The sequence below is a fragment of the Oncorhynchus tshawytscha genome, unplaced genomic scaffold, assembly GCF_018296145.1.
Source record: "Oncorhynchus tshawytscha isolate Ot180627B unplaced genomic scaffold, Otsh_v2.0 Un_contig_5675_pilon_pilon, whole genome shotgun sequence".
NCBI classification, from domain to species: domain Eukaryota; kingdom Metazoa; phylum Chordata; class Actinopteri; order Salmoniformes; family Salmonidae; genus Oncorhynchus; species Oncorhynchus tshawytscha.
In genome coordinates, this window is record NW_024609505.1 from 96,759 (window position 1) to 120,000 (window position 23,242).

Genomic DNA, 23,242 nt, shown 5'->3' on the forward strand with positions numbered 1-23,242 from the left:
ACCATCACCCTGTCTCACTATAGACCATCACCCTGTCTCAGTTCAAAGACATGGTGGGGCCTCACTATAGACCATCACTCTGTCTCACTATAGACCATCACCCTGTCTCAGATCGAAGACATGGTGAAGCCTCACTATAGGCCATCACCCTGCCTCACTATAGACCATCACCCTGTCTCACTATAGACCATCACCCTGTCTCACTATAGAGCATCACCCTGTCTCACTATAGACCATCACCCTGTCTCAGATCAAAGACATGGTGAGGACTCACTATAGACCATCACCCTGTCTCACTATAGACCATCACCCTGTCTCAGATCAAAGATATGGTGAGGACTCACTATAGACCATCACCCTGTCTCACTATAGACCATCACCCTGTATCACTATAGACCATCACCCTGTCATACTATAAACCATCACCATCTCTCAGATCAAAGACATGGTGAGCACTCACTATAGACCATCACCCTGTCTCACTATAGACCATCACCCTGTCTCAGATCAAAGATATGGTGAGGCCTCACTATAGACCATCACCCTGTCTCACTATAGACCATCACCCTGTCTCAGATCAAAGATATGGTGAGGACTCACTATAGACCATCACCCTGTCTCACTATAGACCATCAGACCATCACCCACTATAGACCATCACCCTTTCTCACTATAGACCATCACCCTGTCTCACTATAGACCATCACCCTGTCTCACTATAGACCATCACCCTGTCTCACTATAGACCATCACCCTGTCTCAGATCAAAGATATGGTGAGGACTCACTATAGACCATCACCCTGTCTCACTATAGACCATCACCCTGTCTCACTATAGACCATCACCCTTTCTCATATAGACCATCACCCTGTCTCACTATAGACCATCACCCTGTCTCACTATAGACCATCACCCTGTCTCACTCTATAGACCATCACCCTGTCTCAGATCAAAGATATGGTGAGGACTCACTATAGACCATCACCCTGTCTCACTATAGACCATCACCCTGTCTCAGATCGAAGACATGGTGAGGCCTCACTATAGGCCATCACCCTGCCTCACTATAGACCATCACACTGTCTCACTATAGACCATCACCCTGTCTCACTATAGACCATCACCCTGTCTCACTATAGACCATCACCCTGTCTCACTATAGACCATCACCCTGTCTCACTCTATAGACCATCACCCTGTCTCAGATCAAAGATATGGTGAGGACTCACTATAGACCATCACCCTGTCTCACTATAGACCATCACCCTGTCTCACTATAGACCATCACCCTTTCTCACTATAGACCATCACCCTGTCTCACTCTATAGACCATCACCCTGTCTCACTCTATAGACCATCACCCTGTCTCACTATAGACCATCACCCTGTCTCACTATAGACCATCACCCGGTCTCACTATAGACAATAACCCTGTCTCACTATAGACCATCACCCTGTCTCACTATAGACCATCACCCTGTCTCACTATAGACCATCACCCTGTCTCACTATAGACCATCACCCTGTCTCACTATAGACCATCACCCTGTCTCACTATAGACCATCACCCTGTCTCAATATAAACCATCATCCTGTCTCACTATAGACCATCACCCTGTCTCACTACAGACCATCACCCTGTCTCAGATCAAAGACATGGTGAGATCTCACTATAGACCATCACCCTGTCTCACTATAGACCATCACCCTGTCTCACTATAAACCATCACCCTGTCTCACTATAGACCATCACCATGTCTCACTATAGACAATCACCCTGTCTCAGTTCAAAGACATGGTGAGGCCTCACTATAGACCACCACTCTGTCTCACTATAGACCATCACCCTGTCTCAGATCGAAGACATGGTGAGGCCTCACTATAGGCCATAACCCTGTCTCACTATAGACCATAACCCTGTCTCACTATAGACCATCACCCTGTCTCAGATCAAAGATATGGTGAGGACTCACTATAGACCATAACCCTGTCTCACTATAGACCATAACCCTGCCTCACTATAGACCATCACCCTGTCTCACTATAGACCATCACCCTGTCTCACTATAGACCATCACCCTGTCTCATTATAGACCATCACCCTGTCTCTGATCAAATATATGGTGTTCATTCTCCAACCCTGTTCCTGGGTTACTGCAGGACTCTCTCTCCAACCCTGTTCCTGGTGTACTGCAGGACTCTCTTTCCAACCCTGTTCCTGGGTTACTGCAGGACTCTCTCTCCAACCCTGTTCCTGGGTTACTGTAGGACTCTCTCTCCAACCCTGTTCATGGTGTACTGCAGGACTCTCTCTCCAACCCTGTTCCTGGGTTACTGCAGGACTCTCAACCCTGTTCCTGGTGTACTGCAGGACTCTCTCTCCAACCCTGTTCCTGGTGTACTGCAGGACTCTCCACCCTGTTCCTGGGTTACTGCTGGACTCTCTCTCCAACCCTGTTCCTGGGTTACTGCAGGACTCTCTCTCCAACCCTGTTCATGGGTTACTGCAGGGCTCTCCAACCCTGTTCCTGGTGTACTGCAGGACTCTCTCTCCAACCCTGTTCCTGGGTTACTGCAGGACCCTCCAACCCTGTTCCTGGTGGGTTGGACTCTCTCTCCAACCCTGTTCCTGGTGTACTGCAGGACTCTCTCTCCAACCCTGTTCCTGGGTTACTGCAGGACTCTCTCTCCAACCCTGTTCCTGGGTTACTGCAGGACTCTCTCTCCAACCCTGTTCCTGGGTTACTGCAGGACTCTCTCTCCAACCCTGTTCCTGGGTTACTGCAGGACTCTCTCTCCAACCCTGTTCCTGGTGTACTGCAGGACTCTCTCTCCAACCCTGTTCCTGGTGTACTGCAGGACTGTTCTCTCCAACCCTGTTCCTGGGTTACTGCAGGACTCTCTCTCCAACCCTGTTCCTGGGTTACTGCAGGACTCTCCAACCCTCTTCCTGGTGTACTGCAGGACTCTCTCTCCAACCCTGTTCCTGGTGTACTGCAGGACTCTCTCTCCAACCCTGTTCCTGGGTTACTGCAGGACTCTCTCTCCAACCCTGTTCCTGGTGTACTGCAGGACTCTCTCTCCAACCCTGTTCCTGGGTTACTGCAGGACTCTCTCTCCAACCCTGTTCCTGGTTTACTGCAGGACTCTCTCTCCAACCCTGTTCCTGGTGTTACTGCAGGACTCTCTCTCCAACCCTGTTCCTGGGTTACTGCAGGACTCTCTCCAACCCTGTTCCTGGGTTACTGCAGGACTCTCCAACCCTGTTCCTGGTGTACTGCAGGACTCTCTCTCCAACCCTGTTCCTGGTGTACTGCAGGACTCTCTCTCCAACCCTGTTCCTGGGTTACTGCAGGACCCTCCAACCCTGTTCCTGGGTTACTGCAGGACTCTCTCTCCAACCCTGTTCCTGGTGGGTTGGACTCTCTCTCCAACCCTGTTCCTGGGTTACTGCAGGACTCTCTCTCCAACCCTGTTCCTACTGCAGGACTCCAACCCTGTTCCTGGGTACTGGACTCTCTCTCCAACCCTGTTCCTGGGTTACTGCAGGACTCTCTCCAACCCTGTTCCTGGTGTACTGCAGGACTCTCTCTCCAACCCTGTTCCTGGTGTTACTGCAGGACTCTCTCTCCAACCCTGTTCCTGGGTTACTGCAGGACTCTCTCTCCAACCCTGTTCCTGGGTTACTGCAGGACCCTGTTCCTGGTGTACTGCAGGACTCTCTCTCCAACCCTGTTCCTGGGTTACTGCAGGACTCTCTCTCCAACCCTGTTCCTGGGTTACTGCAGGACTCTCTCTCCAACCCTGTTCCTGGGTTACTGCCTCTATGTCATTTGTGCAATGTATTTTTAACGTCTCTAGAGGGCAGCAGTGGATCGTAATGTAGATATAACAATGTTAGTCAAATAACCAGGATGTCAAGGTTCATCTGTCCTGACGTCTTACGTGTGTGTGTGTGCGCGTGTGCGCGTGTGTGTGTGTGTGCGTGTGCAGGACGAGAGAAACCAGGTGTTGACTACCTACCTGTGGATCCGTCAGACGTGGTTCGATGCGTACCTGAAGTGGGACAAAGAGGAATACGATGGACTGGAGGTTATCCGCATCCCCAGTAACCTGGTCTGGAGACCTGACATAGTGCTTTATAACAAGTCAGTCTGGGTCTGTGTCTCTCTGTGGAGACCTGACATAGTGCTTTATAACAACTTAGTCTGGGTCTCTGTCTCTCTCTCTGTGGAGACCTGACATAGTGCTCTATAACAAGTCAGTCTGGATCTCTGTCTCTCTGTGGAGACCTGACATAGTGCTTTATAACAAGTCAGTCTGGATCTCTCTGTGGAGACCTGACATAGTGCTTTATAACAAGTCAGTCTGGATCTCTCTCTCTCTCTCTGTATGGAGACCTGACATAGTGCTTTATAACAAGTCAGTCTGGATCTCTGTCTCTCTGTGGAGACCTGACATAGTGCTTTATAACAAGTCAGTCTGGATCTCTCTGTGGAGACCTGACAGTGCTTTATAACAAGTCAGTCTGGATCTCTCTCTCTCTCTCTCTGTGTGGAGACCTGACATAGTGCTTTATAACAAGTCAGTCTGGATCTCTCTGTGGAGACCTGACATAGTGCTTTATAACAAGTCAGTCTGGATCTCTCTCTCTCTCTGTGTGGAGACCTGACATATTGCTCTATAACAAGTCAGTCTGGATCTCTGTCTCTCTGTGGAGACCTGACATAGTGCTTCATAACAAGTCAGTCTGGATCTCTGTCGAGACCTGGCATCGTGCTTCATAACAAGTCAGTCTGGATATCTCTCTCACTGTGTAGACCTGACATAGTGCTCTATAACAAGTCAGTCTGGATCTCTCTCTGTGGAGACCTGACATAGTGCTTTATAACAAGTCAGTCTTGATCTCTCTGTGGAGACCTGACATAGTGCTTTATAACAAGTCAGTCTGGATCTCTCTCTCTCTGTGTGGAGACCTGACTTAGTGCTTTATAACAAGTCAGTCTGGATCTCTGTCTCTCTGTGGAGACCTGACATAGTGCTCTATAACAAGTCAGTCTGGATCTCTCTGTGGAGACCTGACATAGTGCTTCATAACAAGTCAGTCTGGATCTCTGTGGAGACCTGACATGGTGCTTTATAACAAGTCAGTCTGGATCTCTGTCTCTCTGTGGAGACCTGACATAGTGCTTTATAACAAGTCAGTCTGGATCTCTGTCTCTCTGTGGAGAACTGACATAGTGCTTCATAACAAGTCAGTCTGGATATCTCTCTCTCTGTGTAGACCTGACATAGTGCTCTATAACAAGTCAGTCTGGATCTCTGTGGAGACCTGACATAGTGCTTTATAACAAGTCAGTCTGGATCTCTGTCTCTCTGTGGAGACCTGACATAGTGCTTTATAACAAGTCAGTCTGGATCTCTGTCTCTCTGTGGAGACCTGACATAGTGCTTTATAACAAGTCAGTCTGGATCTCTGTCTCTCTGTGGAGACCTGGCATCGTGCTTCATAACAAGTCAGTCTGGATATCTCTCTCTCTGTGTAGACCTGACATAGTGCTCTATAACAAGTCAGTCTGGATCTCTCTCTGTGGAGACCTGACATAGTGCTTTATAACAAGTCAGTCTGGATCTCTCTCTCTCTCTGTGGAGACCTGACATAGTGATTTATAACAAGTTAGTCTGGCTCTCTCTGTGGAGACCTGACATAGTGCTCTATAACAAGTCAGTCTGGATCTCTCTGTGGAGACCTGACATAGTGCTTTATAACAAGTCAGTCTGGATCTCTCTGTGGAGACCTGACATAGTGCTTTATAACAAGTCAGTCTGGATCTCTCTGTGGAGACCTGACATAGTCCTTTATAACAAGTCAGTCTGGAGCTCTGTCTCTCTGTGGAGACCTGACATAGTGCTTTATAACAAGTCAGTCTGGATCTCTCTGTGGAGAGCTGACATAGTGCTTTATAACAAGTCAGTCTGGATCTCTGTCTCTCTGTGGAGACCTGACATAGTGCTTTATAACAAGTCAGTCTGGATCTCTCTCTGTGGAGACCTGACATAGTGCTTTATAACCAGTCAGTCTGGATATCTGTCTCTCTGTGGAGACCTGACATAGTGCTTTATAACAAGTCAGTCTGGATCTCTCTGTGAAGAGCTGACATAGTGCTTTATAACAAGTCAGTCTGGATCTCTCTCTGTGGAGACCTGACAGAGTGCTTTATAACAAGTCAGTCTGGATCTCTCTGTGGAGACCTGACATAGTGCTTTATAACAAGTCAGTCTGGATCTCTCTGTGGAGACCTGACATAGTGCTTTATAACAAGTCAGTCTGGATCTCTCTCTCTCTCTGTGTGGAGACCTGACATAGTGCTTTATAACAAGTCAGTCTGGATCTCTGTCTCTCTGTGGAGACCTGACATAGTGCTTTATAACAAGTCAGTCTGGATCTCTGTCTCTCTGTGGAGACCTGACATAGTGCTTTATAACAAGTCAGTCTGGATCTCTCTGTGGAGAGCTGACATAGTGCTTTATAACAAGTCAGTCTGGATCTCTCTGTGGAGACCTGACATTGTGCTTTATAACAAGTCAGTCTGGATCTCCCTGTGGAGACCAGACATAGTGCTTTATAACAAGTAAGTCTGGATCTCTCTCTGTGGAGACCTGACAGAGTGCTTTATAATAAGTCAGTCTGGATCTCTCTGTGAAGACCTGACATAGTGCTTTATAACAAGTCAGTCTGGATCTCTCTCTGTGGAGACCTGACATAGTGCTTCATAACAAGTCAGTCTGGATCTCTGTCTCTCTGTGGAGACCTGACATAGTGCTTTATAACAAGTCAGTCTGGATCTCTGTCTCTCTGTGGAGACCTGGCATCGTGCTTCATAACAAGTCAGTCTGGATCTCTGTGGAGACCTGACATAGTGCTTTATAACAAGTCAGTCTGGATCTCTCTGTGGAGACCTGACATAGTGCTTTATAACAAGTCAGTCTGGATCTCTGTCTCTCTGTGGAGACCTGACATAGTGCTTTATAACAAGTCAGTCTGGATCTCTGTCTCTCTGTGGAGACCTGACATAGTGCTTCATAACAAGTCAGTCTGGATCTCTGTGGAGACCTGGCATCGTGCTTCATAACAAGTCAGTCTGGATATCTGTCTCTCTGTGGAGACCTGACATAGTGCTCTATAACAAGTCAGTCTGGATCTCTCTGTGGAGACCTGACATAGTGCTTCATAACAAGTCGTGTCTGGATCTCTGTGGAGACCTGACATAATGCTTTATAACAAGTCAGTCTGGATCTCTTTCTCTCTGTGGAGACCTGACATAGTGCTTTATAACAAGTCAGTCTGGATCTCTGTCTCTCTGTGGAGACCTGACATAGTGCTTTATCACAAGTCAGTCTGGATCTCTGTCTCTCTGTGGAGACCTGACATAGTGCTTCATAACAAGTCAGTCTGGATCTCTGTGGAGACCTGACATAGTGCTTATATAACAAGTCAGTCTGGATATCTCTCTCTGTGTGGAGACCTGACATAGTGCTCTATAACAAGTCAGTCTGGATCTCTCTCTGTGGAGACCTGACATAGTGCTTTATAACAAGTCAGTCTGGATCTCTCTCTCTCTCTGTGGAGACCTGACATAGTGCTTTATAACAAGTCAGTCTGGATCTCTCTGTGGAGACCTGACATAGTGCTTTATAACAAGTCAGTCTGGATCTCTCTGTGGAGACCTGACATAGTGCTTTATAACAAGTCAGTCTGGATCTCTCTGTGGAGACCTGACATAGTGCTTTATAACAAGTCAGTCTGGATCTCTCTGTGGAGACCTAACATAGTGCTTTATAACAAGTCAGTCTGGATCTCTCTGTGGAGAGCTGACATAGTGCTATATAACAAGTCAGTCTGGATCTCTCTGTGGAGACCTGACATAGTGCTTTATAACAAGTCAGTCTGGATCTCTCTCTGTGGAGACCTGACAGAGTGCTTTATAACAAGTCAGTCTGGATCTCTCTCTGTGGAGACCTGACACAGTGCTTTATAACAAGTCAGTCTGGATCTCTCTGTGGAGACCTGACATAGTGCTTTATAACCAGTCAGTCTGGATCTCTCTCTGTGGAGACCTGACATAGTGCTTTATAACCAGTCAGTCTGGATCTCTCTCTGTGGAGACCTGACATAGTGCTTTATAACAAGTCAGTCTGGATCTCTCTCTGTGGAGACCTGACATAGTGCTTTATAACAAGTCAGTCTGGATCTCTCTGTGGAGACCTGACATAGTGCTTCATAACAAGTCGTGTCTGGATCCGGCGCCGACAGAGATGGCCGCCTTGCATAGTGCGTTCCTAACAAGAAACTATGCAGTTTTTTGTTTTTTTACGTGTTATTTCTTACACTAGTACCCCAGGTCATCTTAGGTTTCTTTACATACAGCCGACAAGAACTACTGAATATAAGATGCGTCAACTCACCATCAGTACGACCAAGAATATGTTTTTCGCGATGCGGATCCTGAGTTCTGCCTTACAACCAGTGTAACCGAGTGGATCACATGCAGCGACCAAAAAAAAAAAAAAAACGACTCAGAAAAAGAGGGAAACAGTCGGTCTTCTGGTCAGACTCCGGAGACGGGCACATCGTGCACCACTCCCCAGCATTCTTCTTGCCAATGTCCAGTCTCTTGACAACAAGGTTGATGAAATCCGAGCAAGGGTAGCATTCCAGAGGGACATCAGAGACTGTAACGTTCTCTGCTTCACGGAAACATGGCTCACTGGAGAGACGCAATAAGCGGTGCAGCCAGCGGGTTTCTCCACGCATCGCGCCGACAGAAACAAACATCTCTCTGGTAAGAAGACGGGCGGGGGCGTATGCCTTATGGCCAACGTGACATGGTGTGATGAAGGAAACATACAGGAACTCAAATCCTTCTGTTCACCTGATTTAGAATTCCTCACAATCAAATGTAGACCGCATTATCTACCAAGAGAATTCTCTTCGATTATAATCACAGCCGTATATATCCCCCCAAGCAGACACATCGATGGCTCTGAACGAACTTTATTTAACTCTCTGCAAACTGGAAACGATTTATCCGGAGGCTGCATTCATTGTAGCTGGGGATTTTAACAAGGCTAATCTGAAAACAAGACTCCCTAAATTTTATCAGCATATTGATTGCGCAACCAGGGGTGGAAAGACCCTGGATCATTGTTACTCTAACTTTATAACGCATATAAGGCCCTGCCCCGCCCCCTTTCGGAAAAGCTGACCACGACTCCATTTTGTTGATCCCTGCCTACAGACAGAAACTAAAACAAGAAGCTCCCACGCTGAGGTCTGTCCAACGCTGGTCCGACCAAGCTGACTCCACACTCCAAGACTGCTTCCATCACGTGGACTGGGAGATGTTTCAAGTGCGTCAGACAACAACATTGACGAATACGCTGATACGGTGTGCGAGTTCATTAGAACGTGCGTTGAAGATGTCGTTCCCATAGCAACGATTAAAACATTCCCTAACCAGAAACCGTGGATTGATGGCAGCATTCTGTGTGAAACTGAAGGCACGAACCACTGCTTTTAATCAGGGCAAGGTGTCTGGTAACATGACTGAATACAAACAGTGCAGCTATTCCCTCCGCAAGGCTATCAAACAAGCTAAGCGCCAGTACAGAGACAAAGTAGAATCTCAATTCAACGGCTCAGACACAAGAGGTATGTGGCAGGGTCTACAATCAATCACGGACTACAGGAAGAAACCCAGCCCAGTCACGGACCAGGATGTCTTGCTCCCAGGCAGACTAAATAACTTTTTGCCCGCTTTGAGGACAATACAGTGCCACTGACACGGCCTGCAACGGAATCATGCGGTCTCTCCTTCACTGCAGCCTGAGTAAGACATTTAAAGTGCTTTATAACCCTCGCAAGGCTGCAGGCCCAGACGGCATCCCCAGCCGCGCCCTCAGAGCATGCGCTTTATAACAAGTCAGACAGCTGGCCGGTGTGTTTACGGACATATTCAACCAATCCCTATACCAGTCTGCTGTTCCCACATGCTTCAAGAGGGCCACCATTGTTCCTGTTCCCAAGAAAGCTAAGGTAACTGAGCTAAACGACTACCGCCTGTAGCACTGACATCCGTCATCATGAAGTGCTTTGAGAGACTAGTCAAGGACCATATCACCTCCACCCTACCTGACACCCTTGACCCACTCCAATTTGCTTACCGCCCAAATAGGTCCACAGACGATGCAATCTCAACCACACTGCACACTGCCCTAACCCATCTGGACAAGAGGAATACCTATGTGAGAATGCTGTTCATCGACTACAGCTCGGCATTCAACACCATAGTACCCTCCAAGCTCGTCATCAAGCTCGAGACCCTGGGTCTCGACCCCGCCCTGTGCAACTGGGTACTGGACTTCCTGACGGGCCGCCCCAGGTGGTGAGGGTAGGCAACAACATCTCCTCCCCGCTGATCCTCAACACTGGGGCCCCACAAGGGTGCGTTCTGAGCCCCCTCCTGTACTCCCTGTTCACCCACGACTAGTGGCCATGCACGCCTCCAACTCAATCATCAAGTTTGCGGAGACACAACAGTGGTAGGCTTGATTACCAACAAGTCTGGACGGCCTACAGGGAGGAGGTGAGGGCCCTGAGTGTGGTGTCAGGAAAATAACCTCACACTCAACGTCAACAAAACTAAGGAGATGATTGTGGACTTCAGGAAACAGCAGAGGGAACACCCCCCATCCACATCGATGGAACAGTAGTGGATAACAAGTCAGTCAATCTTTTAAGTTCCTCGTGCATACACATCACAGACAAACTGAATTGGTCCACTCACACAGACAGCATCGTGAGGAAGGCGCAAGTCAGTCTGGATCCTCTTCAGACCTCAGGAGGCTTATAACAAGTCAGTCTGGCTTGTCTCCAAAAGCACTCACAAACTTCTACAGATGCACAGTCGAGAGCATCCTGGCGGGCTGTATCACCGCCTGGTATGGCAACTGCTCCGCCCTGGAGACCGTAAGGCTCTCCAGAGGGTAGTGAGGTCTAACAAGCATCAGTCTGCAAACTACCTGCCCTCCAGGAGACCTACACCAGATGCTTTAGGCCATAAAGATCAGTCAAGGACATCAACCACCTGAGCCACTGCCTGTTCACCCCGCTGTCATCCAGAAAGTCAGTCAGGTGCATCAAAGCTGGGACCTGACAGAGACTATAAAAAGTCAGTCTTCTATCTCAAGGCCATCAGAGTGTTATAACAGCCACTGGACTAACATTGTGGCTACTGCCAACATACTGTCAATGACACTGACTCTACTCCAGCCACTTTAATCATGGGAATTGATGGGAAATTATGTAAATATATCACTAGCCACTTTAAACAATGCTACCTTATATAATGTTACTTACCCTACATTGTTCATCTCATATGGAGACCTGATACTAGTGCTCTATATCATCGACTGCATCCTTATGTAATACTATCACTAGCCACTTTAACTATGCCACTTGGTTTACATACTTATCTCATATGTATATACTGTACTCGATATCATCTACTGTATCTTGACCTATGTGCTCTATAACCATCACTCATTCATATATCTTATGTACATATTCTTTATCCCCTTACTCTGTGTATAAGACAGTAGTTTTTTTTAATTGTTAGTTAGATTACTTGCTCTGTTATTACTGACATTGTTATAACTAGAAGCACAAGCATTTCTGGACTCGCATTAACATCTGCTAACCATGTGTATGTGACAAATGATTTGATTTGATTTATTTGATTTGATTTGATCTCTGTGGGGACCTGACATAGTGCTTTATAACAAGTCAGTCTGGATCTCTGTCTCTCTGTGGAGACCTGACATAGTGCTTTATAACAAGTCAGTCTGGATCTCTGTCTCTCTGTGGAGACCTGACATAGTGCTTTATAACAAGTCAGTCTGGATCTCTGTCTCTCTGTGGAGACCTGACATAGTGCTTCATAACAAGTAAGTCTGGATATCTCTCTCTCTGTGTAGACCTGACATAGTGCTCTATAACAAGTCAGTCTGGATCTCTGTGGAGACCTGACGTAGTGCTTTATAACAAGTCAGTCTGGATCTCTGTCTCTCTGTGGAGACCTGAGATAGTGCTTTATAACAAGTCAGTCTGGATCTCTGTCTCTCTGTGGAGACCTGGCATCGTGCTTCATAACAAGTCAGTCTGGATATCTCTCTCTCTGTGTAGACCTGACATAGTGCTCTATAACAAGTCAGTCTGGATCTCTCTCTGTGGAGACCTGACATAGTGCTTTATAACAAGTCAGTCTGGATCTCTCTGTGGAGACCTAACATAGTGCTGTATAACAAGTCAGTCTGGATCTCTCTGTGGAGACCTGACATAGTGCTTTATAACAAGTCAGTCTGGATCTCTCTGTGGAGACCTGACATAGTGCTTTATAACAAGTCAGTCTGGATCTCTCTGTGGAGAGCTGACATAGTGCTTTATAACAAGTCAGTCTGGATCTCTGTCTCTCTGTGGAGACCTGACATAGTGCTTTATAACAAGTCAGTCTGGATCTCTCTCTGTGGAGACCTGACATAGTGCTTTATAACCAGTCAGTCTGGATATCTGTCTCTCTGTGGAGACCTGACAGAGTGCTTTATAACAAGTCAGTCTGGATCTCTCTCTGTGGAGACCTGACATAGTGCTTTATAACAAGTCAGTCTGGATCTCTCTGTGGAGACCTGACATAGTGCTTTATAACAAGTCAGTCTGGATCTCACTGTGGAGACCTGACATAGTGCTTTATAACAAGTCAGTCTGGATCTCTCTCTCTCTCTGTGTGGAGACCTGACATAGTGCTTTATAACAAGTCAGTCTGGATCTCTGTCTCTCTGTGGAGACCTGACATAGTGCTTTATAACAAGTCAGTCTGGATCTCTGTCTCTCTGTGGAGACCTGACATAGTGCTTTATAACAAGTCAGTCTGGATCTCTCTGTGGAGAGCTGACATATTGCTTTATAACAAGTCAGTCTGGATCTCTTTCTCTCTGTGGAGACCTGACATAGTGCTTTATAACAAGTCAGTCTGGATCTCTCTGTGGAGACCTGACATAGTGCTTTATAACAAGTCAGTCTGGATCTCTCTGTGGAGACCTGACATAGTGCTTTATAACAAGTAAGTCTGGATCTCTCTCTGTGGAGACCTGACATAGTGCTTCATAACAAGTCAGTCTGGATCTCTGTCTCTCTGTGGAGACCTGACATAGTGCTCTATAACAAGTCAGTCTGGATCTCTCTCTCTCTGTGTGTGGAGACCTGACATAGTGCTTCATAACAAGTCAGTCTGGATCTCTGTGGAGACCTGACATAGTGCTTTATAACAAGTCAGTCTGGATCTCTGTCTCTCTGTGGAGACCTGACATAGTGCTTTATAACAAGTCAGTCTGGATCTCTGTCTCTCTGTGGAGACCTGACATAGTGCTTTATAACAAGTCAGTCTGGATCTCTGTCTCTCTGTGGAGACCTGACATAGTGCTTCATAACAAGTCAGTCTGGATCTCTGTGGAGACCTGGCATCGTGCTTCATAACAAGTCAGTCTGGATATCTCTCTCTCTGTGTAGACCTGACATAGTGCTCTATAACAAGTCAGTCTGGATCTCTCTCTGTGGAGACCTGACATAGTGCTTCATAACAAGTCAGTCTGGATCTCTCTCTCTCTCTGTGGAGACCTGACATAGTGCTTTATAAGAAGTCAGTCTGGATCTCTCTGTGGAGACCTGACATAGTGCTCTATAACAAGTCAGTCTGGATCTCTCTGTGGAGACCTGACATAGTGCTTTATAACAAGTCAGTCTGGATCTCTCTGTGGAGACCTGACATAGTGCTTTATAACAAGTCAGTCTGGATCTCTCTGTGGAGACCTAACATAGTGCTTTATAACAAGTCAGTCTGGATCTCTCTGTGGAGAGATGACATAGTGCTTTATAACGAGTCAGTCTGGATCTCTCTGTGGAGACCTGACATAGTGCTTTATAACAAGTCAGTCTGGATCTCTCTCTGTGGAGACCTGACAGAGTGCTTTATAACAAGTCAGTCTGGATCTCTCTCTGTGGAGACCTGACACAGTGCTTTATAACAAGTCAGTCTGGGTCTCTGTCTGTCTGTGGAAACCTGACATAGTGCTTTATAACAATATATATACCTCTCTATACACCTCTCTGTGTCTCTATATATCTCTCTATATACCTCTCTGTGTCTCTATATACCTCTCTATATACCTCTCTATGTACCTCTCTATATACCTCTCTATATACCTCTCTGTGTCTCTATATACCTCTCTATATACCTCTCTATATACCTCTCTGTGTCTCCATATACCTCTCTATATACCTCTCTATATACCTCTCTTTGTCTCTATATACAGTGCCTTGCGAAAGTATTCGGCCCCCTTGAACTTTGCGACCTTTTGCCACATTTCAGGCTTCAAACATAAAGATATAAAACTGTATTTTTTGTGAAGAATCAACAACAAGTGGGACACAATCATGAAGTGGAACGACATTTATTGGATATTTCAAACTTTTTTAACAAATCAAAAACTGAAAAATTGTGCGTGCAAAATTATTCAGCCCCCTTAAGTTAATACTTTGTAGCGCCACCTTTTGCTGCGATTACAGCTGTAAGTCGCTTGGGGTATGTCTCTATCAGTTTTGCACATTGAGAGACTGAAATTGTTTCCCATTCCTCCTTGCAAAACAGTTCGAGCTCAGTGAGGTTGGATGGAGAGCATTTGTGAACAGCAGTTTTCAGTTCTTTCCACAGATTCTCGATTGGATTCAGGTCTGGACTTTGACTTGGCCATTCTAACACCTGGATATGTTTATTTTTGAACCATTCCATTGTAGATTTTGCTTTATGTTTTGGATCATTGTCTTGTTGGAAGACAAATCTCCGTCCCAGTCTCAGGTCTTTTGCAGACTCCATCAGGTTTTCTTCCAGAATGGTCCTGTATTTGGCTCCATCCATCTTCCCATCAATTTTAACCATCTTCCCTGTCCCTGCTGAAGAAAAGCAGGCCCAAACCATGATGCTGCCACCACCATGTTTGACAGTGGGGATGGTGTGTTCAGGGTGATGAGCTGTGTTGCTTTTACGCCAAACATAACGTTTTGCATTGTTGCCAAAAAGTTCAATTTTGGTTTCATCTACCAGAGCACCTTCTTCCACATGTTTGGTCTGTCTCCCAGGTGGCTTGTGGCAAACTTTAAACAACACTTTTTATGGATATCTTTAAGAAATGGCTTTCTTCTTGCCACTCTTCCATAAAGGCCAGATTTGTGCAATATACGACTGATTGTTGTCCTATGGACAGAGTCTCCCACCTCAGCTGTAGATCTCTGCAGTTCATCCAGAGTGATCATGGGCCTCTTGGCTGCATCTCTGACCAGTCTTCTCCTTGTATGAGCTAAAAGTTTAGAGGACGGCCAGGTCTTGGTAGATTTGCAGTGGTCTGATACTCCTTCCATTTCAATATTATCGCTTGCACAGTGCTCCTTGGGATGTTTAAAGCTCTGGGAAATCTTTTTGTATCCAAATCCGGCTTTAAACTTCTTCACTACAGTATCTCGGACCTGCCTGGTGTGTTCCTTGTTCTTCATGATGCTCTCTGCGCTTTTAACAGACCTCTGAGACTATCACAGTGCAGGTGCATTTATACGGAGACTTGATTACACACAGGTGGATTGTATTTATCATCATTAGTCATTTAGGTCAACATTGGATCATTCAGAGATCCTCACTGAACTTCTGGAGAGAGTTTGCTGCACTGAAAGTAAAGGGGCTGAATAATTTTGCACGCCCAATTTTTCAGTTTTTGATTTGTTAAAAAGTTTGAAATATCCAATAAATGTCGTTCCACTTCATGATTGTGTCCCACTTGTTGTCTGATTCTTCACAAAAAATACAGTTTTATATATTGTTTGAAGCCTGAAATGTGTCTCTATATACCTCTGTGTTCTATATAGGGGTCTCTATATACTTTCTCTGGCACTGTACCTCTCTATGTACCTCTCTATATACCTCTCTGTGTCTCTATATACCTCTCTGTGTCTCTATGTACCTCTCTATATCTCTCTATATACCTCTCTGTGTCTCTATATACCTCTATATACCTCTCTGTGTCTCTATATACTCTCTCTATATACCTCTCTGTGTCTCTATATACCTCTCTATATACCTCTCTGTGTCTCTATATACCTCTCTATATACCTCTCTGTGTCTCTATATACCTCTCTATGTACCTCTCTATATACCTCTCTGTGTCTCTATATACCTCTCTGTGTCTCTATATACCTCTCTATATACCTCTCTATATACCTCTCTATATACCTCTCTATGTCTCTATATACCTCTCTATATACCTCTCTGTGTCTCTATATACCTCTCTGTGTCTCTATATACCTCTCTATGTACCTCTCTATATACCTCTCTGTGTCTCTCTATACCTCTCTATATACCTCTCTGTACCTCTCTATATACCTCTCTATATACCTCTCTATATACCTCTCTGTGTCTCTATATACCTCTCTATATACCTCTCTATATACCTCTCTGTGTCTCTCTATACCTCTCTATATACCTCTCTGTGTCTCTATATACCTCTCTATATACCTCTCTGTGTCTCTATATACCTCTCTATATACCTCTCTGTGTCTCTATATACCTCTCTATGTACCTCTCTATATACCTCTCTGTGTCTCTATATACCTCTCTGTGTCTCTATATACCTCTCTATATACCTCTCTATATACCTCTCTGTGTCTCTATATACCTCTCTGTGTCTCTATATACCTCTCTGTGTCTCTATATACCTCTCTATGTACCTCTCTATATACCTCCTCTCTATATACCTCTCTATATACCTCTCTGTGTCTCTATATACCTCTCTATGTACCTCTCTATATACCTCTCTGTGTCTCTCTATACCTCTCTATATACCTCTCTGTGTCTCTATATACCTCTCTATATACCTCTCTATGTACCTCTCTATATACCTCTCTATATACCTCTCTATATACCTCTCTGTGTCTCTATATACCTCTCTATATACCTCTCTATATACCTCTCTGTGTCTCTATATACCTCTCTATATACCTCTCTGTGTCTCTATATACCTCTCTATATACCTCTCTGTGTCTCTATATACCTCTCTATATACCTCTCTATGTACCTCTCTGTGTCTCTATATACCTCCTGTGTCTCTATATACCTCTATATACCTCTCTGTGTCTCTATATACCTCTCTGTGTCTCTATATACTCTGTGTCTCTATATACCTCTCTATGTACCTCTCTATATACCTCCTGTGTCTCTATATACCTCTCTATATACCTCTCTCTCTATATACCTCTGTGTCTCTATATACCTCTCTGTGTCTCTATATACCTCTCTGTACCTCTCTATATACCTCTCTGTCTCTATATACCTCTCTATATACCTCTCTATGTACCTCTCTATATACCTCTCTATACCTCTCTATATACCTCTCTGTGTCTCTATATACCTCTCTATACCTCTCTATATACCTCTCTATATACCTCTCTGTGTCTCTATATACTGTGTCTCTATATATATACCTCTCTATGTACCTCTCTATATACCTCTCTATGTACCTCTCTGTGTCTCTATATACCTCTCTATATACCTCTCTATATACTCTCTATATACCTCTCTATATACCTCTCTGTGTCTCTATATACCTCTCTATATACCTCTCTATATACCTCTCTATATACCTCTCTGTGTCTATATACCTCTCTGTGTCTCTATATACCTCTCTATATACCTGTGTCTCTATATACCTCTCTGTGTCTCTATATACCTCTCTATATACCTCTCTCTATATCCTCTCTATATACCTCTCTATATACCTCTCTATGTGTCTCTATATACCTCTCTGTGTCTCTCTATACCTCTCTATATACCTCTCTGTGTCTCTATATACCTCTCTATATACCTCTCTATATACCTCTGTGTCTCTATATACCTCTCTATATACCTCTCTATATACCTCTCTGTGTCTCTATATACCTCTCTATATACCTCTCTGTGTCTCTATATACCTCTCTATATACCTCTCTGTGTCTCTATATACCTCTCTGTGTCTCTATATACCTCTCTATATACCTCTCTATATACCTCTCTATGTCTCTCTATACCTCTCTATATACCTCTCTGTGTCTCTATATACCTCTCTATATACCTCTGTGTCTCTATATACCTCTCTGTGTCTCTATATACCTCTCTATATACCTCTCTGTGTCTCTATATACCTCTCTATATACCTCTCTGTGTCTCTATATGTCTCTATATACCTCTCTATGTCTCTATATACCTCTCTATATACCTCTCTATATACCTCTCTGTGTCTCTATATACCTCTCTCTCTATATACCTCTCTATATACCTCTCTGTGTCTCTATATACCTCTCTATATACCTGTGTCTCTATACCTCTCTCTCTATATACCTCTCTATGTACCTCTCTATGTACCTCTCTATATACTCTCTATATACCTCTCTGTGTCTCTATATACCTCTCTATATACCTCTCTGTGTCTCTATATACCTCTCTATATACCTCTCTGTGTCTCTATATACCTCTCTATATACCTCTCTATATACCTCTCTGTGTCTCTATATACCTCTCTATATACCTCTCTATATACCTCTCTGTGTCTCTATATACCTCTCTATATACCTCTCTATATACCTCTCTGTGTCTCTATATACCTCTCTATATACCTCTCTATATACCTCTCTATGTACCTCTCTATGTACCTCTCTATGTACCTCTCTATGTACCTCTCTATATACCTCTATATACTTCTCTATATATCTCTCTGTGTCTCTATATACCTCTCTATATACCTCTCTATATACCTCTCTATATACATCTCTGTACCTCTCTATATACCTCTCTATATACCTCTCTCTGTCTCTATATACCTCTCTATATACCTCTCTATATACCTCTCTATATACGTCTCTCTGTCTCTATATACCTCTCTATGTTTATATTTATACTGGGTGTGTCTCTGTGTCTGTGTGTCTCTGTGTGTCTCTGTGTGTGTCTGTTTGTCTCTGTGTCTCTGGGTCTCTGTGCGTCTCTGTGTGTCCATTTGTCTCTGTGCCTGTGTGTCTCTTTGTGTCTGTGTGTCTCTGTGTCTGTGTGTCTCTGTGTCTGTGTGTCTCTGTGTGTCTGTGTGTCTCTGTGTGTCCGTTTGTCTCTGTGTGTCTGTGTGTCTCTGTGTCTGTGTGTCTCTTTGTGTCTGTGTGTCTCTGTGTGTCTCTGTGTCTGTGTGTCTCTATGTTTGTGTGTCTCTGTGTGTCTCTGTGTGTCTCCATGCGTCTGTGTGTCTCTGTCTCTGTGTGTAGGGCTGATGAGGAAGCATCTGGTCCAGCAGACACCAACGTGGTGTTACGTTACAATGGAGAGATAACCTGGGACATGCCGGCCATCACCAAGAGCTCCTGTGTTGTGGACGTCTCCTACTTTCCCTTCGACTGGCAGTGGTGTAACCTCACGTTTGGGTCCTGGACATACAACGGCAACCAGGTACACACAGACAGACAGACAGACAGACAGAGAGTCAGACAGACAGACAGACAGACAGACAGACAGACAGACAGACAGACAGACAGACAGACAGACAGACAGACAGACAAGTTTCTTAAAAACGGAATAATTGCGGCCGGAAGAGACATTGGCAACGCAGGAAGAGACATTGGCAACACAGGAAGAGACATTGGCAACGCAGGAAGAGACATTGGCAACACAGGAAGAGACATTGGCAACGCAGGAAGAGACATTGGCAACGCAGGAACAGACATTGGCAACACAGGAAGAGACATTGGCAACGCAGGAACAGACATTGGCAACACAGGAAGAGACATTGGCAACCCAGGAACAGACATTGGCAACACAGGAACAGACATTGGCAACACAGGAACAGACATTGGCAACACAGGAACAGACATTGGCAACACAGGAACAGACATTGGCAGGAACAGACATTGGCAACACAGGAACAGACATTGGCAACACAGGAACAGACATTGGCAACACAGGAACAGACATTGGCAACCCAGGAACAGACATTGGCAACACAGGAAGAGACATTGGCAAACCCAGGAACATTGGCAACGCAAGGAACATTGGACATTGGCATTGGCGCAGGAACAGACATTGGCAACACAGGAACAGACATTGGCAACAGGAACAGACAGGAACAGACATTGGCAACGCAGGAACAGACATTGGCAACACAGGAACAGACATTGGCAACACAGGAACAGACATTGGCAACGCAGGAACAGACATTGGCAACCCAGGAACAGACATCGGCAACGCAGGAACAGGAAGAGACATTGGCAACCCAGGAACAGACATTGGCAACGCAGGAACAGACATTGGCAACACAGGAAGAGACATTGGCAATGCAGGAACAGACATTGGTGCATCAAAGCTGAGACCAAGAGACAGAAAAACAGCTTATATCTCAAGGCCATCAGACTGTTAAATACCATCACTAGTGAGCTTCCACCCGATTACTCAACCCTGCACCTTAGAGACTGCTGCCCTATATACATAGACATGGAATCACTGGTCACTTTAATAATGTTTACATACTGCTTTACTCATCTCATATGCATATACTGTATTCTATTCTACTGTATTTTAGTCAATGCCACTCCAACATTGCTCGTCCTAATATTTATATATTTCTTAGTTCCATTCTTTTATTTTTAGATTTTTAGCCATCAGACTGTTTACCATCACTGTGAGTGCACCTTAGAGTAGACATGGGTCTTTTAATGTTAGATATTACTCATCTCATATGTATATACTGTATTCTATTCTAGTATTTTAGAACACAAGCATTTAGTTAGATATTACTGTACTGTCGGAGCTAGGAACACAAGCATTTAGTTAGATATTACTGCACTGTCGGAGCTAGGAACACAAGCATTTAGTTAGATATTACTGCACTGTCGGAGCTAGGAACACAAGCATTTAGTTAGATATTACTGTACTGTCGGAGCTAGGAACACAAGCATTTAGTTAGATATTACTGTACTGTCGGAGCTAGGAACACAAGCATTTAGTTAGATATTACTGCACTGTCGGAGCTAGGAACACAAGCATTTAGTTAGATATTACTGTACTGTCGGAGCTAGGAACACAAGCATTTAGTTAGATATTACTGCACTGTCGGAGCTAGGAACACAAGCATTTAGTTAGATATTACTGTACTGTCGGAGCTAGGAACACAAGCATTTAGTTAGATATTACTTTACTGTAGAAACACAATCATTTAGTTAGATACTACTGTACTGTCGGAGCTAGAAACACAAGCATTTAGTTAGATATTACTGTACTGTTGGAGCTGGGAACACAAGCATTTAGTTAGATATTACTGTACTGTTGGAGCTAGGAACACAAGCATTTAGTTAGATATCACTGTACTGTCGGAGCTAGGAACACAAGCATTTCGCTACTTCCGCAATAACAACTAAATATGTGTATGTGACGAATACAATTTGATTTGAACAGACATTAGCTATGCTGTGTGTATACTGTGTGTGTGTGTGTATATACTGTGTGTGTGTGTGTGTGTGTGTGTGTACTGTGTGTGTGTGTGTGTGTGTATGATTGTGTGTGTGTGTATACTGTGTGTGTGTGTGTACTGTAAGTGTGTATACTGTGTCTCCAGGTGGACATTGCCATGGGGATGGACAGTGGGGACCTGTCGGACTTTGTGGAGAACGTGGAGTGGGAGTGTCATGGAATGCCGGCGGTCCGGAACGTCATCATGTACGGCTGCTGCTCAGACCCGTATCCTGACATCACCTACACCCTACACCTGAAGAGACGGTCTCTCTTCTACATCTTCAATCTGCTGCTGCCCTGCTTCCTCATCTCCTTCCTAGGTACTGGTATCACCAGCACCATCATTATTAATATTCCTAGGTACTGGTATCACCAGCATCATCATTTTTAACATTATTATTATTATTATTATTGTTGTTGTTATTATTATTGTTATTATTATTAATATTATTGGTATTATTAATCGTATTGTTATTATTATTGTTATTGTTGTCATTATTGTTTCTTATTGTTATTATAAATATTATTGGTATTATTATTATTAATATTATTGGTATTATTATTATTAATATTATTGGTATTATTATTATTAATATTTTTGGTATTATTATTGTTATTGATGTTATTATTATTATTAATATTATTAGTATTATTATTATTAATATTATTGGTATTATTATTGTTATTATTATTTATTATTATTATTATTATTAATATTATTGGTATTATTATTATTTATTATTTATTATTATTGTTTATTGGTATTATTATTATTTATTATTATTATTATTATTATTGTATTATTATTATTATTAATATTATTGGTATTATTATTATTATTATTAATATTATTATTGTTTATTATTGTTATTATTATTATTGTTATTTATTGGTATTATTATTCTTATTGTTATTATTATTATTATTGTTGTCATTATTGTTATTATTATTATTATTATTATTATTAATATTATTATTAATATTATTGGTATTATTATTATTAATATTATTGGTATTATTATTATTATTGTTATTATTATTATTGTTATTGTTGTCATTATTGTTTCTTATTGTTCTTATTATTATTATTATTATTGTTATTAATATTATTGTATTATTATTATTATTAATATTATTGTTATTATTATTATTATTATTATTATTATTATTATTATTGTTATTAATATTATTGGTATTATTATTATTATTATTTATTATTATATTATTATTATTAATATTATTGGTATTATTATTATTAATATTATTGGTATTATTATTATTAATATTATTGGTATTATTATTATTAATATTATTGGTATTATTATTGTTATTGATGTTATTATTATTATTAATATTATTATTATTATTATTATTATTATTATTATTATTATTATTAATATTATTGGTATTATTATTATTAATATTATTGTTATTATTATTATTATTAATATTATTGGTATTATTATTATTAATATTATTGGTATTATTATTGTTATTAATATTATTGTTATTATTATTGTTATTAATATTATTGGTATTGTTATTGTAATTAATATTATTGGTATTA

The 23,242-nt window shown here is 42.9% G+C and overlaps 1 protein-coding gene across 1 annotated transcript in view; it reads left to right on the forward strand.

The window, feature by feature from the left end:
• Positions 1–23,242, forward strand: part of LOC112238669 (neuronal acetylcholine receptor subunit alpha-9-I) — a 54,036-nt gene that overhangs the window by 24,784 nt on the left and 6,010 nt on the right. Inside the window, exons 3-5 of the mRNA XM_042315587.1 lie at positions 3,995–4,149; positions 19,440–19,620; positions 21,779–21,995. Of these exons, the coding sequence (XP_042171521.1) occupies positions 3,995–4,149; positions 19,440–19,620; positions 21,779–21,995 (553 nt within the window). The remainder of the gene's footprint in view (positions 1–3,994; positions 4,150–19,439; positions 19,621–21,778; positions 21,996–23,242) is intronic.